The sequence below is a fragment of the Centruroides sculpturatus genome, unplaced genomic scaffold (genome assembly GCF_000671375.1).
Source record: "Centruroides sculpturatus isolate CEXI.00-Female unplaced genomic scaffold, Cexi_2.0 scaffold37, whole genome shotgun sequence".
Lineage (NCBI taxonomy): Eukaryota > Metazoa > Arthropoda > Arachnida > Scorpiones > Buthidae > Centruroides > Centruroides sculpturatus.
Genome location: NW_019384346.1, coordinates 559,742 through 572,424, shown reverse-complemented (window position 1 = coordinate 572,424; position 12,683 = coordinate 559,742). Strand labels below are relative to the sequence as shown.

General features: G+C 24.2%; 1 protein-coding gene across 1 annotated transcript in view; it reads right to left on the bottom strand.

Moving 5' to 3' along the window:
• Nucleotides 1-12,683, bottom strand: part of LOC111635619 (cadherin-87A-like) — an 86,315-nt gene that overhangs the window by 66,273 nt on the left and 7,359 nt on the right. Inside the window, exons 5-13 of the mRNA XM_023380636.1 lie at nt 11,522-11,697; nt 9,822-9,956; nt 7,924-8,037; nt 5,858-5,936; nt 5,537-5,649; nt 5,336-5,458; nt 4,937-5,134; nt 3,218-3,373; nt 1,526-1,690 (exon numbers count right to left, since the gene is read on the bottom strand). Of these exons, the coding sequence (XP_023236404.1) occupies nt 1,526-1,690; nt 3,218-3,373; nt 4,937-5,134; nt 5,336-5,458; nt 5,537-5,649; nt 5,858-5,936; nt 7,924-8,037; nt 9,822-9,956; nt 11,522-11,697 (1,259 nt within the window). The remainder of the gene's footprint in view (nt 1-1,525; nt 1,691-3,217; nt 3,374-4,936; nt 5,135-5,335; nt 5,459-5,536; nt 5,650-5,857; nt 5,937-7,923; nt 8,038-9,821; nt 9,957-11,521; nt 11,698-12,683) is intronic.

Sequence of the window (12,683 nt, the reverse complement as noted above, 5' to 3'; positions counted from 1 at the left end):
GGGTTTGTGCGACTTTTAATGGACGACGGAACAACGGAATAAACTGGACATAAGAAACACACTTCGAGTGTCATTGTCTTCTATTATCCCCAGATGGAACTGTCTCGTTGCAAAGAAACAAGCTCAGGGTTCTCATTGATTTAGCGTTCTAGTGAGTTAAAATGTTAAATCACATTATATTCATTTTTTGGTGTAACTGTATTTTATTTTGAAGGCATGTTTAAATACAATTAAATTAAAATTATTAAATTAAATCAATCTAAAATATAAACAATCAACGTCCCCCCTCAGTGGGCTGCGGTAAAATATCAAACATTGACCGGTCTGCAGCGATAAAAAGGTTGGGGACCGCTGCCCTAGAGCACTATTTCAAAAAAGTGAATAACACATAAGTGAAAAAATTAAAATATAATTATTACAAAAAGTGAAGCAAAGTGCTACAAATGAAAAAAAGCAGAGAAAATAATATGTAACATGTTATACAGTTTCTGATAAATCCTGTTTAACAAAGTCCAACACATTGAAAATTTTCAATTTCCATATTTTGTAGGGTAAATAAATTTTGCTAGGCTAATAAAAATTGTTTTGCAGTTTCTCAATTGTTTTTATTATTTGTTGTCAGTGTGAGCTAACCTTTACAATGAATCTTCATTTTTTCACATGACTGGCATTTTGGCTGGAGGAGATAACTGATATCACATACTGACATACAGTATGTGATATCAGTTATCCATTAAATAAAGTAAGAAACAAATAAAACTTGATCAATTTTTTAAGAGTTCATGACTTAGTTTCACAATGTTTTATATGTTGTTCAAATATATTATACATATAGTAACTTGAAACTTTTTTGTTAAGAATTACATGTACAGTACAATTTCAGTTGTACAGTATTAATATGTGCCATGCTATACTTTCATAATGACTATAATCATTCCAGAAGCAATTCAATACCAGTTTCACTTGTACATTTTTCTCACTTATACAAACAATTTTTTCTTGGTATCTTTGAAAAAAATATAAATGTGGTTTGACTATAATGACCTGACATCTTATTTGTTTGTTTACATAATTTTCATGTTATAGTACATGGAATATTTAAAATTTTATATAATAATCCTAGCTGAGTAGATTCTATAGATAGATAGTTGATAGTATTCTATTCTTATTTTTTTACCAATTAATATATATTAAGAGAATACTTTCTAAATTATTGATCATAATTAACTGAGAATGATGCCAGGTAATTATGTTTGCTTTATTTTTAATTATATACTATATGCTTGTATCTAATTGAAAAAAATTAGAAAATTGCTATTAGCATTTTATGATTTTTCCATGATAAAGATTATTAAATTTAACTTTTATTTAATTCTAGATAATTCTTTATTAAAGGTTTAATTCAATCAAGATTAAATTACTACTAAAGACTAAACCAAATATAAATATTTTTGTATTAAATCTGAAGTTTAATTACATTTGATTTTATAATTTTAGACCTTCAAAATGAATAAAATGCATTTACCATTATTGTTCCTACTACAGTTCCAGCAGATGCATTCTCGATAATAGTTGCTTCATATTTTTGTTTTTCAAACTGTGGCAAATTATCATTAACATCTAAGATGTTAACAGTTACTGTTGCAGTACTTGACAATTTTGGATCAGTAAATGCTTCAACAGCTGTAACCTATAAAGTATGGTATTGTATATTAAGCATTTAAAAAATTCTAATATCAGCAAAATTGAAAAATCATTTGTTATTTATTCATGAAAAAATTTTTTAAAATAACCCAAAATGTAAGAAAAAATAAAACAGAAAAGTTACATGTTAATTATAATTTATGTTTGAAGTAAGGGCTGATTACAAATACTGGTATGAAAATGTGATAATGTTTATCATCCCATTGTTACCATCAGAAATAAAATGTACTTGACAAGTACAATTTGTAAAGGTCAGAGAAAACATTATCAATATTCATTAAAATGTTCATGAAACATTATCTATATTCCATATCAATATTACTGAAATTAAGTTTATGGTAGTCACCAATAGCACTTCACATCAAACAAGATATAACTGAAAGAATGACTCTGACTTTTAATGCTGAGTAGATATCTATTTAACATTGAAAGTTGGAGTTATCTTTGGTTATAAAATACGTTAATTATTTGTGCTAAATTTAATAGAGGAAAATTACTTTAGATTCTCTAATAGTTTTGTTTTCATTTATTCTATTTTTTATTCATTCTGTCTCACAGACATTAAGAGGGTCTTTTTGCCTTGTCCATCATGGAATCAGACAGGCTCACAAAGGTTGGGTTATGAGAGACAGGACCTGATATATCATGGACAGACAATCCATAAACAATTCCTGGGGTTGCTCATTCAAATTCAAACCTGGGTCTCCATAGCAGTAGGTTAATGTCAACTGCCTCAGTTGGCCATTTGACTCTAATAGTTTTAGATTAATTAACAATCCTCTTGTTAGTAATTTGTTAATTAAAAAATTATCAAATATTTAATTATAATTTTTTCATCCGATGGTTCTGTCTATTTTTTAATATTTGAAGACAAGTTCACCCAAATAGGGATCACCATTTTTTCCTTTTGCGTTCTAGACAGAAATATTTTCCAAATGATATTTTTTCTATTATAAAGCAATTCAGTTATACATTTTTCATTTATATAACTTTGCACTAATATGTCATATTTTACAATACTCTAGAGCAGTGGTCCCCAACCCTCGGGCCATGGACTGGTACCAGTCCATGGATCAAATGATACCGGGCCACCCAAGGAACATTAAATTACTGGTATTTCCATTTTATTTACTATGGTGTATTTTTCTCGGGTTTGTGCGACTTTTAATGGACGACAGAATAACGGAATAAACTGGACATAAGAAACACACTTCAGGTGTCATTGTCTCCTATTACCCCCAGATGGAACAGTCTTGTTGCAAAAATACAAGCTCAGGGTTTTCATTGATTTAGCTTTCTAGTGAGTTAAAATGTTAAATCACATTATATTCATTTTTTGGTGTAACTGTATTTTATTTTGAAGGCATGTTTAAATACAATTAAATTAAAATTATTAAATTAAATCAATCTAAAATATAAACAATCAACGTCCCCCCTCAGTGGGCCGCGGNTAACTAACAAATTTAATAAATTTTCTAATGTTAAAATTAAATTATATAATAAATTTTCTTACCAATAAAATATATTTTCTTTGATTAGGATTTTCATAATCTAATGGTCCATTCATTACTCTTATACTGATAGATGTTGAGCCAGTGGCAATGTGTGGTTCTACACTAAATATATTTGATGAATCTATGATGTTTATATGGAATACTGAGTTTGAACCCTAAAAAATTTGTAATTTTTAAAAATATTATATATTTTTTCCATTTTCCTTATATTCTTGAATAAAGTTTTATACAAGTAAAAAAATTGTTTTTAACATTATATAAATTTATTATAAATGAAAATAAATTGGCTTGTATTAAATAAATAAAACTTTTAATGAAAAACTTAAAAATGGTTTTTTAAACTAAAATATCATTCTTAATAAAATAGAAAATAAGAATGAAAGAAAACAAAATAAAGATTCTGGCAAAAACAATTGGACAACACAATTATAAACTAATAAAAAGTAAAATAACCTTTCTTACATAAAAATTAATTCAGTTAAAATTTAAAAAAATAAATTACAGAATAAAAGCAATTCAAAAATAATTGTAGATTAAAATAAAAACTGATGATAAAACATTGGGTCTGGAATCTGTACAGAAAAAGTTATTAAAAGAAAATAATACAGGTGCTGTACATAGACCTATGATGTGGTTATAATCTTGATGTTTTTAAACATAATTTTTTATGTATTTAACATATTTTAAAAAATGCTTTGCTTTTGTTTTTTATTTTTGATTTTAAGTTTTAATCTTATTTTTATAAGCTTTTTATTTAGATTGTAATAAATAATTCATCACTATAAATATTGAATTTTATCACTTTATGAATACTCTAAAGACAAATATTTTTAGAAGTAATATAGTCTAAGTAGCCATTAAAAATTTATTTTTAATTTTTTAAATTCTTTCCACTCTTCAGTCACTAAGACATTTCCTTTTTCATATCTATCATAAGTTCAGCCAGTTGCACAAAGCATACAGATAGGTGTTGAAAGATGAAGTCTGACATATCAAAATCAACCTAATGATGAAAATTTCTGAACTGATAGGTAATGACAAGAAAGAAATTTAACACTATGTGTGTAGCAATGATTTGTGTTATATAAACTTTTGTATTTGTATTGTGTAGCAATGCTTTGTGTCATATTACCATTGTATTATTTTTTATAATAAATAAACGGCCATGACATGATGTCTTTTATGAAGCCTGCCACTTTTTGGTTCGGTATGACTTGAAACGGATCAAAATAGTTGTGTATGATTTTTTTAAACTTACTTGTAAGGTATCCTACTCACTATCTGTGAACACATAACTTGCAACAGTGATATATTCAACAGATAGACTCAAATCCAAGTTTCCTAAAGTGGAGCCTTTACTGTTTCAGTCATCTGACTATACAAATTTTTCTTTTTAAATAGAAAATAAAAATACTGCTATAAACAAAGGAAATTTTTGTTTCTCAGGAATGTATAGAAACAGAAATTTTAACTATTGAATATTTATAATAAAATATGGATCAATTGAAAAGTGTTCATTGTAAATTTTATTTATTTTTTTAAACATAATTATATGAAAAAAGTGAAGAAATAAAAGTATTCAATTCAGAGATAAAATACTTTAAATTTGAATATATCTATTGTATTTTTTAGTATTCTAATTTCATTTATACTTCAGAATTGAAGTACTCCTTTTCTTTAACTATTAAACTATAATTAAAAATATTGAAGATACTTACAACATCAGGATCTTGTACAAACATATCCAAATTAGGTAAAGGTGTACCATTTGGTACATTTTCATTAACATTTACTGTATAACTTATTCTGTTAAAAGTAGGAGCTTCATCATTGACATCTTTAATAGTTATTGTTACTGACTCAACAGCGACAGTTTCGGAATCATTTCCAGGGATTCCATCAATTAATTCAATAGCCTAAAAATGTTATTTATTTTTTAGTAAATGTAAAGAGTNCGAAGTAAATTATCTTTTTTTACAGACAATTTTATAGAAATTGTTTGTAAAGGTACCTAATTTATTAAACTATTAATTTTTCATTTCAGATTTTAATTTTGGATTAGTCTTCGTTACTAGTTTGTAGTTTATTGTTTGTGGATTAGTTTTATTAACATTTACTGTATAACTTATTCTGTTAAAAGTAGGAGTTTCATCATTGACATCTTTAATAGTTATTGTTACTGACTCAACAGCGACAGTTTCGGAATCATTTCCAGGGATTCCATCAATTAATTCAATAGCCTGAAAATTTTATTTATTTTTTAGTAAATGCAAATAGTTTATTAATTAAAATTTACTTAAATATATTATTATTATTACCTTTATTTTTAAACTTATAACACCATTAGTAGAAGAATATAGCTCTTTATCCAATGGTTTTATTGTTCTTAATTCTCCAGATTTATAATCAATTGCAAAAGAATCTTCAGGATCTTAATAAAGTTTATAATACTTCATCAGTAAATAAATCATCCAAAAATTTTTATAGATAGATAAGAATGAAGAAAATAAAAAAGACTTTAACATTAAAAAATCTTTATACTTAGAAACATAAAATTCTAATACTTTAGAAATAAATGTTTATAAATATCAAGTTTTAAATAATAATAATTTATGTAAGATGCTACTTATAAAACTAACTTGTTAATAATTCATAAACTATTTCATGGGGTATTCCTTGATCTCCATCTTTAGCAGTTACTGTCATAACAAGTGTTCCCTAGAATAAAATTTCCTTAATTCATTAAGTGAGGTAGCATAATATATGTCTGTGAACTAATAATCAATTACATCAAACATTCCACTCCACTTTCAGACATTTTAACTCTTAATTTTGTAAATTATATGGATTAAAAATATATTAAATTATTACTATTTTAAAATATTTTAATAATTTTTTTGTAATTAATAAATTAAATGTAAATTAACTAAAGTAAGAATATATTATAAAATCAATTGTCATTAATTTTTAAAGGAAATAAAGAAAAAACAAATAGCTTTATAAGAAATAACAAATTTAAGAAAATATAATGTTAAAACTTTTAGTGTTTTTGAAATAATATTAATTCCATCTTCAAAATTATAAAAATAATGAAACTTCAAAATGGAAGGCAGATATTATATAGCAGAATATAACAAACAGTTATATTATTTAAAGATTTGTTCATATGCAAATTGCATTATTTGAAAATATATAGAGCTTATTTAAAATTCTGAACTGACTAAAAAATAACTCAAATTGTAATTAATAATTAATTAAATTCATTCTATTTAAACAAGTATTCTCTTTGTAAAAGAATAAAACTTTTTATCAAGTTTTTAGATAAAAATAATTAAAATGCTTAAAACATAATTACAGTTAATTTAATATCAAATTTTCCTTAAACTAAAACTAATTATTATACAAAATATTGCATCATGTAATATGTATTGTACTGTACATATTACATGATGCAATTCTTTATAAAATTCAGCATTCAGTTTCAACTCAAAATTAGCAATAATATTTATTGTAGAACGATAATGACAATAACAATGAAATTATAAAAATATGCAATTTTTCAAAAAAAGGTGTTTAAATTTAAACTTTATTATTTTAATATAGTGAACAATCACATTATTTAAGAATATCCATTTTTACTTTATTTATTTTGATACTCTGTCAAATTTACATAATGTTTAATACCAATAGGTGATTACAAAATCTGCATATTGGCTGAATAGTAACTATTCAAATTATGTTAACTGAGTTTAAAGAAGAATATTATCATTGGCAACAAAAAAGTTACTATTGTTTCATTTAAAATTATTTCACGATTCTATTATTCTTCACTTCTTATATGATAACTTTAAGAATAAATATTTATGCAATAGAGGTATAAAATTATGATGAGATTTTATAAATGAAGTACTAATATAAAGTTTTAGTTAAATCAGAATGTGTTAAATAATGAGGTCATTTGGAGATTATTTCAGTTGCAAATTCGTAGTTAATTCGATTTAAAAATATTATTTACTTTTTATATAAAAAGATCTTCAAATGCATTTTAATTAGACATAATAGTTAAGTTATAAGGAAAAGTAAAAAATTAATTTTTAAGAATTAAAAGTAAAAAAAATCAATATAACAAGTATCTTGATGTAAAAAATTAATATATTTTCAATATGTGCCTTATTTAGTTGAAGTTGAATTCTTAAACTGTTTCTTATGAGAATTCATCTCTCATCTTTTGTTTGCTAAAATATAATAAAAATATCAAAAATGTTAAATATCTCATCTATTATTCATTTCTTTTATTTGTATGTTTACTAATTAAATATCTGCTCCTTTCTAACTAATATTTTGTCTTATTTTAATTAAAATAATGAGCCAAAACATAGTTATCAGAAATAAACACTGTTTATTTCTAAACAATAATAAAATAAAATATTACATTATTTAAAACATATATGATTGTTATTAATTAAAAAACTTCTCTCTTCTATTGAATTTTTCCTATAAGTTTGAATTATTTTTATTAATATAGATGAAATCAACAAAAAGCTGAAATTGATAGTTCTGCTTTTATAAGCAGAACTTTTAATTTCAGCTTTAAGATTAGCCTTAAATAAGCTGAAATTAAAAACCATTTTACATTATTGTAATTATAATATATTGTTTCATTTCAGTTAAAAGATATGAAAACTTATTAGAAAGATATTTTTACCACTGGATCATCTTCATTCACAATTCCTGTTAAAGAACTAGTGAAAATAGGTGGTTGATTTTGAACATCTCCAACATTGACAATTACAGCAGTTGTAACATTATGGCTTCCATCCTATTAAAGATTTGAATAATATAAATAATTATTAAAGCATCAAAACAATAAAAATATTATCTTAAATGTAACAGATCTAAATTTTTTAAAATTTTTATATATTTTAATCATTTAATAAAATCAATGAATACAACATTTTTTATTTACAATATCTACTTATTTTAAAATACTTTCAAAAACTCAATTCTTTATCTTTTAATGAAAAAAAAATCCTATTTACAAATAAAAGAAAACAATTTTACAATAATAATATTTTTAAGAAACTTAAAAAACTAATAAATCAGATTTTTAATTAAACTGTAATAACAATGATGAAAATAATGAATTTGATATAAAGACAGGCAGTTAACCTGTGATTAAGATTTTTTTTGCATAGTAAATAAACAGCAGTTAATGATTTTGACTTATAATTAATTATATTTGTTATAATTTAATATATAATATCTGTATCAAGTTCAGCTGAAATGTTAATAGGTGAAAAAATTAGAACATATTTATATAACATTCATCAGATGTACTGTACACAGTAACAGATTAAACCAAAAACTAATGTTTCAAATATTTGTAATTCAAATATCAATAAACATTAATCATGTATTCTGAATCAATTACGGTGTGTAGATGACAAAAACAAACAAAAATGAATGTTTTCTAACTCCTTCCGAGTTCTTCGTCAGGTTTTTTAACAATTCTTTGATGGTTCTTAGTTTTGGAATAAAATTCGAACAAGAGAAAAGGAATTGTTAAAAAAAAAACTCAATGAAGGACTCAGAAGGAGTTCGAAAACATTCATTTTTGTTTGTTTTCATCATCTATACACCGTAATTGGTTCAGAATATGTGATTAACTATATCCCGGTGTGGTGAGTGGTTGTTTAATAAACTTTAAATTTATATTAATAATCTCTTAAAAAAAAAAAAAATCCAGCAGGAATTTTTAGAGAACAAATGCTTTCAACTGTATTAAACAGTCATTGTAAGCTTCAAAACATTATGGGAGGGAATATAATGAATGGAGTGCATAATGTAGAATGAAAAAAAGCATTAGTATGTTAGCCAGATCTGGTTAACATTAAAAAGATGGAATACACATGAGAATAACAGTAAATTGCAAAACTGACAGTGAAAATAACTACATTAAAAAGGGAAGAATGGAAGAAGGATGAAATAAACAAATAATTTAAGAAGTAATGAGAGTCTGTAAAAATTAATATTGACCTTTATATTAATTTTGTTAGTAATATCGATATTTCATTTAACTATTATATTGATAGGTGAAAATTAAATATACTAATGAAATGATGACATACTAAAATAAATACAGTATATAGATTTTGCACTGATATCACAAAAATTGTGAAAATTGAAATAAGTTCTAATATACTATATTTTACTGGATCTATTAATGAAATAAATATTTTTCTACAAATTTTAAATCAATGTTTATCTTAATCACTATTAATTTTTCTATTATCTGGTATTATCCTTAGAATTCTGCATCATTCCATATTTATTATTTTTACCTAAGAAACATTACATAAAATAATTTTTAATGGTTACAATAGAGAAACAGCTAATAAAAGGATATGATGTAATACATTCCACATATCACTAACACATTAATATATCAGTATAAAAATAAACCGATACTTTAATTTTATTCTATATTTTAAATTAGAGCTTAAATTGAAAAATAAAGTCAAATGTCTTATAAACAATACCAACAATACCAATATTCATATATTATATTCTTTAATTAATATTAAATTAATTAATTTAACTTACTGTGGCAAGCAATTTAACTTGATATATATGCCTTTCAGCATAATTTAGTTGTTTTCTTAATATAAGATGAGCTAAAACATTGTGTGGTGTTGCAGAATAACTGACAATATTAAATTTTTCACATGCATCTGGAAACTTAAATAAATAATATTTATTATAAACTAAGTTTTTATATTGAGAATAGAATATAATAATATAAAAATAATGATAACTAAAGAGATTTTTAGTGTATATTTTTATGTCATTAATTTACCTTACATTAATTTCCACCGTTTATCACTCCATTTACCCATTAGATTAGATTAGATTAAGTATTTCTAAAGTTAAAACTGAAACTTAAAGAACACTAATTTATGGATGTTCCCAATCATCCAAAAATCAGTAACTGACAAATTAAAAACAATCCGAGAAGAAATTTTATGCAATTCTCTGAAAATTATATGACCACAATAAAGCCTATATACATGCCAATGAATTATACTTTAAATAAAAAATATGCATTAACTTTCATATATATATTTTTTTTTTAGTTTTTACAATTCCTGTTCAAAAATTTATGGGCTAAACTGTATATTTCATTAAAATATAGGTTGTTTTACAAGATAATAAAAATATTACAATTGAAATGTTAAATGTTTACTTAATGCTGTATTATTGTAAAAATGGATTTGGAAATATTTTGTTTCAATTAAAGTTATTGACATTTGAGACTAGCTTAAGTTTTATGAGTAAATATTTATAACATATATATAAAGAAACTGTAACTTTATTTTTCGATAAAAACTTACAATTAAAAGTTAATAAAGACTAAACTTTATATGAAAAAAATGCAGTTTTCATAATTCATTCATTTTCGTATCACAGGAACAATAATTCTATTTGGTAAAGTCCACCTTTAAGTCCACTTTGGTGAAGTCCACAGGCTCTACACAATGTTAGCATATTGAGATGGGGAAAGCCTAAAATAAAAGCTGGACTTCATCAAATAGAATTGTTATTCCTGTGATGTGAATATGGATGAATTATGAAAACTGTGATTTGAAGATTTTCTTCAAGTGAAGTTCAATTAAATTTGCAATCCAGTTTTTTTAATTAATACTTCATAAAGACATACTTTATTTTATATAACAACAGATTTGAAGAAATACCAAATAACAAGTACCATAATCAAATTATTTGAAAAACTTCTAACTTGAAAATGTTTTGAAATATTTCAATGCTTTCAGAATTCAAAATTTGAATTACTATATATGAAATGATTAATGATATTATCAGACTATTAGAGCCAATTATTAGTGCTTTCTAAATATCTTTTTTACTTTTTCAACCCTGTAGGCACCATTAATTAACTTTCTAAATATTATAAGTTATAAAACTTTTGAAATCTCTTGTTAAACTTTATATAAACTTAATTTTGAACTTTATATTAAACTTAATTATGAATTTTTATTCAATACTCACTATATATTTAGAAATATAGAAATATTAATAAACATTAAAAAACTGACTCCAAGTTTTTCTTATGTTTGTTCTAGTAAAAGTAATTTATATAAGATCTCATATAATTCCTTAAAATTAATAATTTTTTATTAAACTAAATTTCAAATGATCTTTTTGTTCTATTATAAATAAATAAATATAAATTATGTAAATAAATATTTTCATGATATATTCAATTAAATTGCAATTAAAATTTTTACCTGAGCATGAAATGAACAACTGACTTGAAGAACATTTCCAATATCATCAGCATCAGTTACATTAATTCCTTTGAAAACTATCGTTCCTATTGATGCNATATGTCGATGCATGCTGGGATAGCTTGATGAACTATAATAGTACTGGCAACTTAACAGTGTAATATCCACTGAAGAGGCTAAAATAGCGAAATATATATGGATAACATAATAAAGTAAGAAATAGTGAAAATAATTCTCTGGTTTTCTCTGTTTTTTTAAACTCTATCGAAGTCGGAATTAAAGAGTGAACGTCACTTGTGGTTCTTAAAGGTTTTTTTTAAACGAAAAAATGTTTAGAATTTATTAATTTTAACAAAAAAAATATATAAAATACTAGATGCTATAAAATAAAAATATATACATTTATAAAGAAAAATAACAAGTACTTAGTGGTACAGCATTAAATACTGTTTTTTAGTTATTGCTACATTTTTCCTATAACAGAACTTTACTTTTAATCACTATATACACATACTGGCAGTAATATTTTCAAAGAAAGAATACTGATTAAATATAATTGATTTTTGTGTTTTTGAATTTAAATTTAAATGTTTCTATATAGAAATAAGTTTCCTATAAAGAAATATGGCAAGTCCTGATTTAATGTCATTTTCTTTAACATCGTTGTGGAAAAACACAAATACATTTGTAATTATTTACAATTATTGTTGTATAGTCTTTATAAGCAGTAAAATTGATTTTATGAGGTGGAAAGTAAATACTGCAGGTTACGAACATAATTCAATTAAAATAATATTAACTGATTTATATCTTCTTTATATCATTTAGCCCATGATAAAATTGGTTTAATGGGCTGTAATTTGAAAAAATTGTAGACCTATAAACAGCGGCGGCCTTATCCATTGCGAGGCTCTGGGCGGCAGATCTTTGCGAGGCCCTTGTCCTTTGTGCAAAGTACGTGAATTGAAATAGTAGGCATTTATTAATATTAATATATACTATACTATAAATTAAATTTATTTTATTGTTATAACTAATAGCCAAGGATAAAATAAAAAGTTTTAAATATCAACTTTTTTCTACTTGGTTGTTGCGCGAGGCCCCTCCAAGAGCGAGGCCCCGGGCGATTGCCCTGCTCGCCACCCCCTAAGGCCGCCACTGC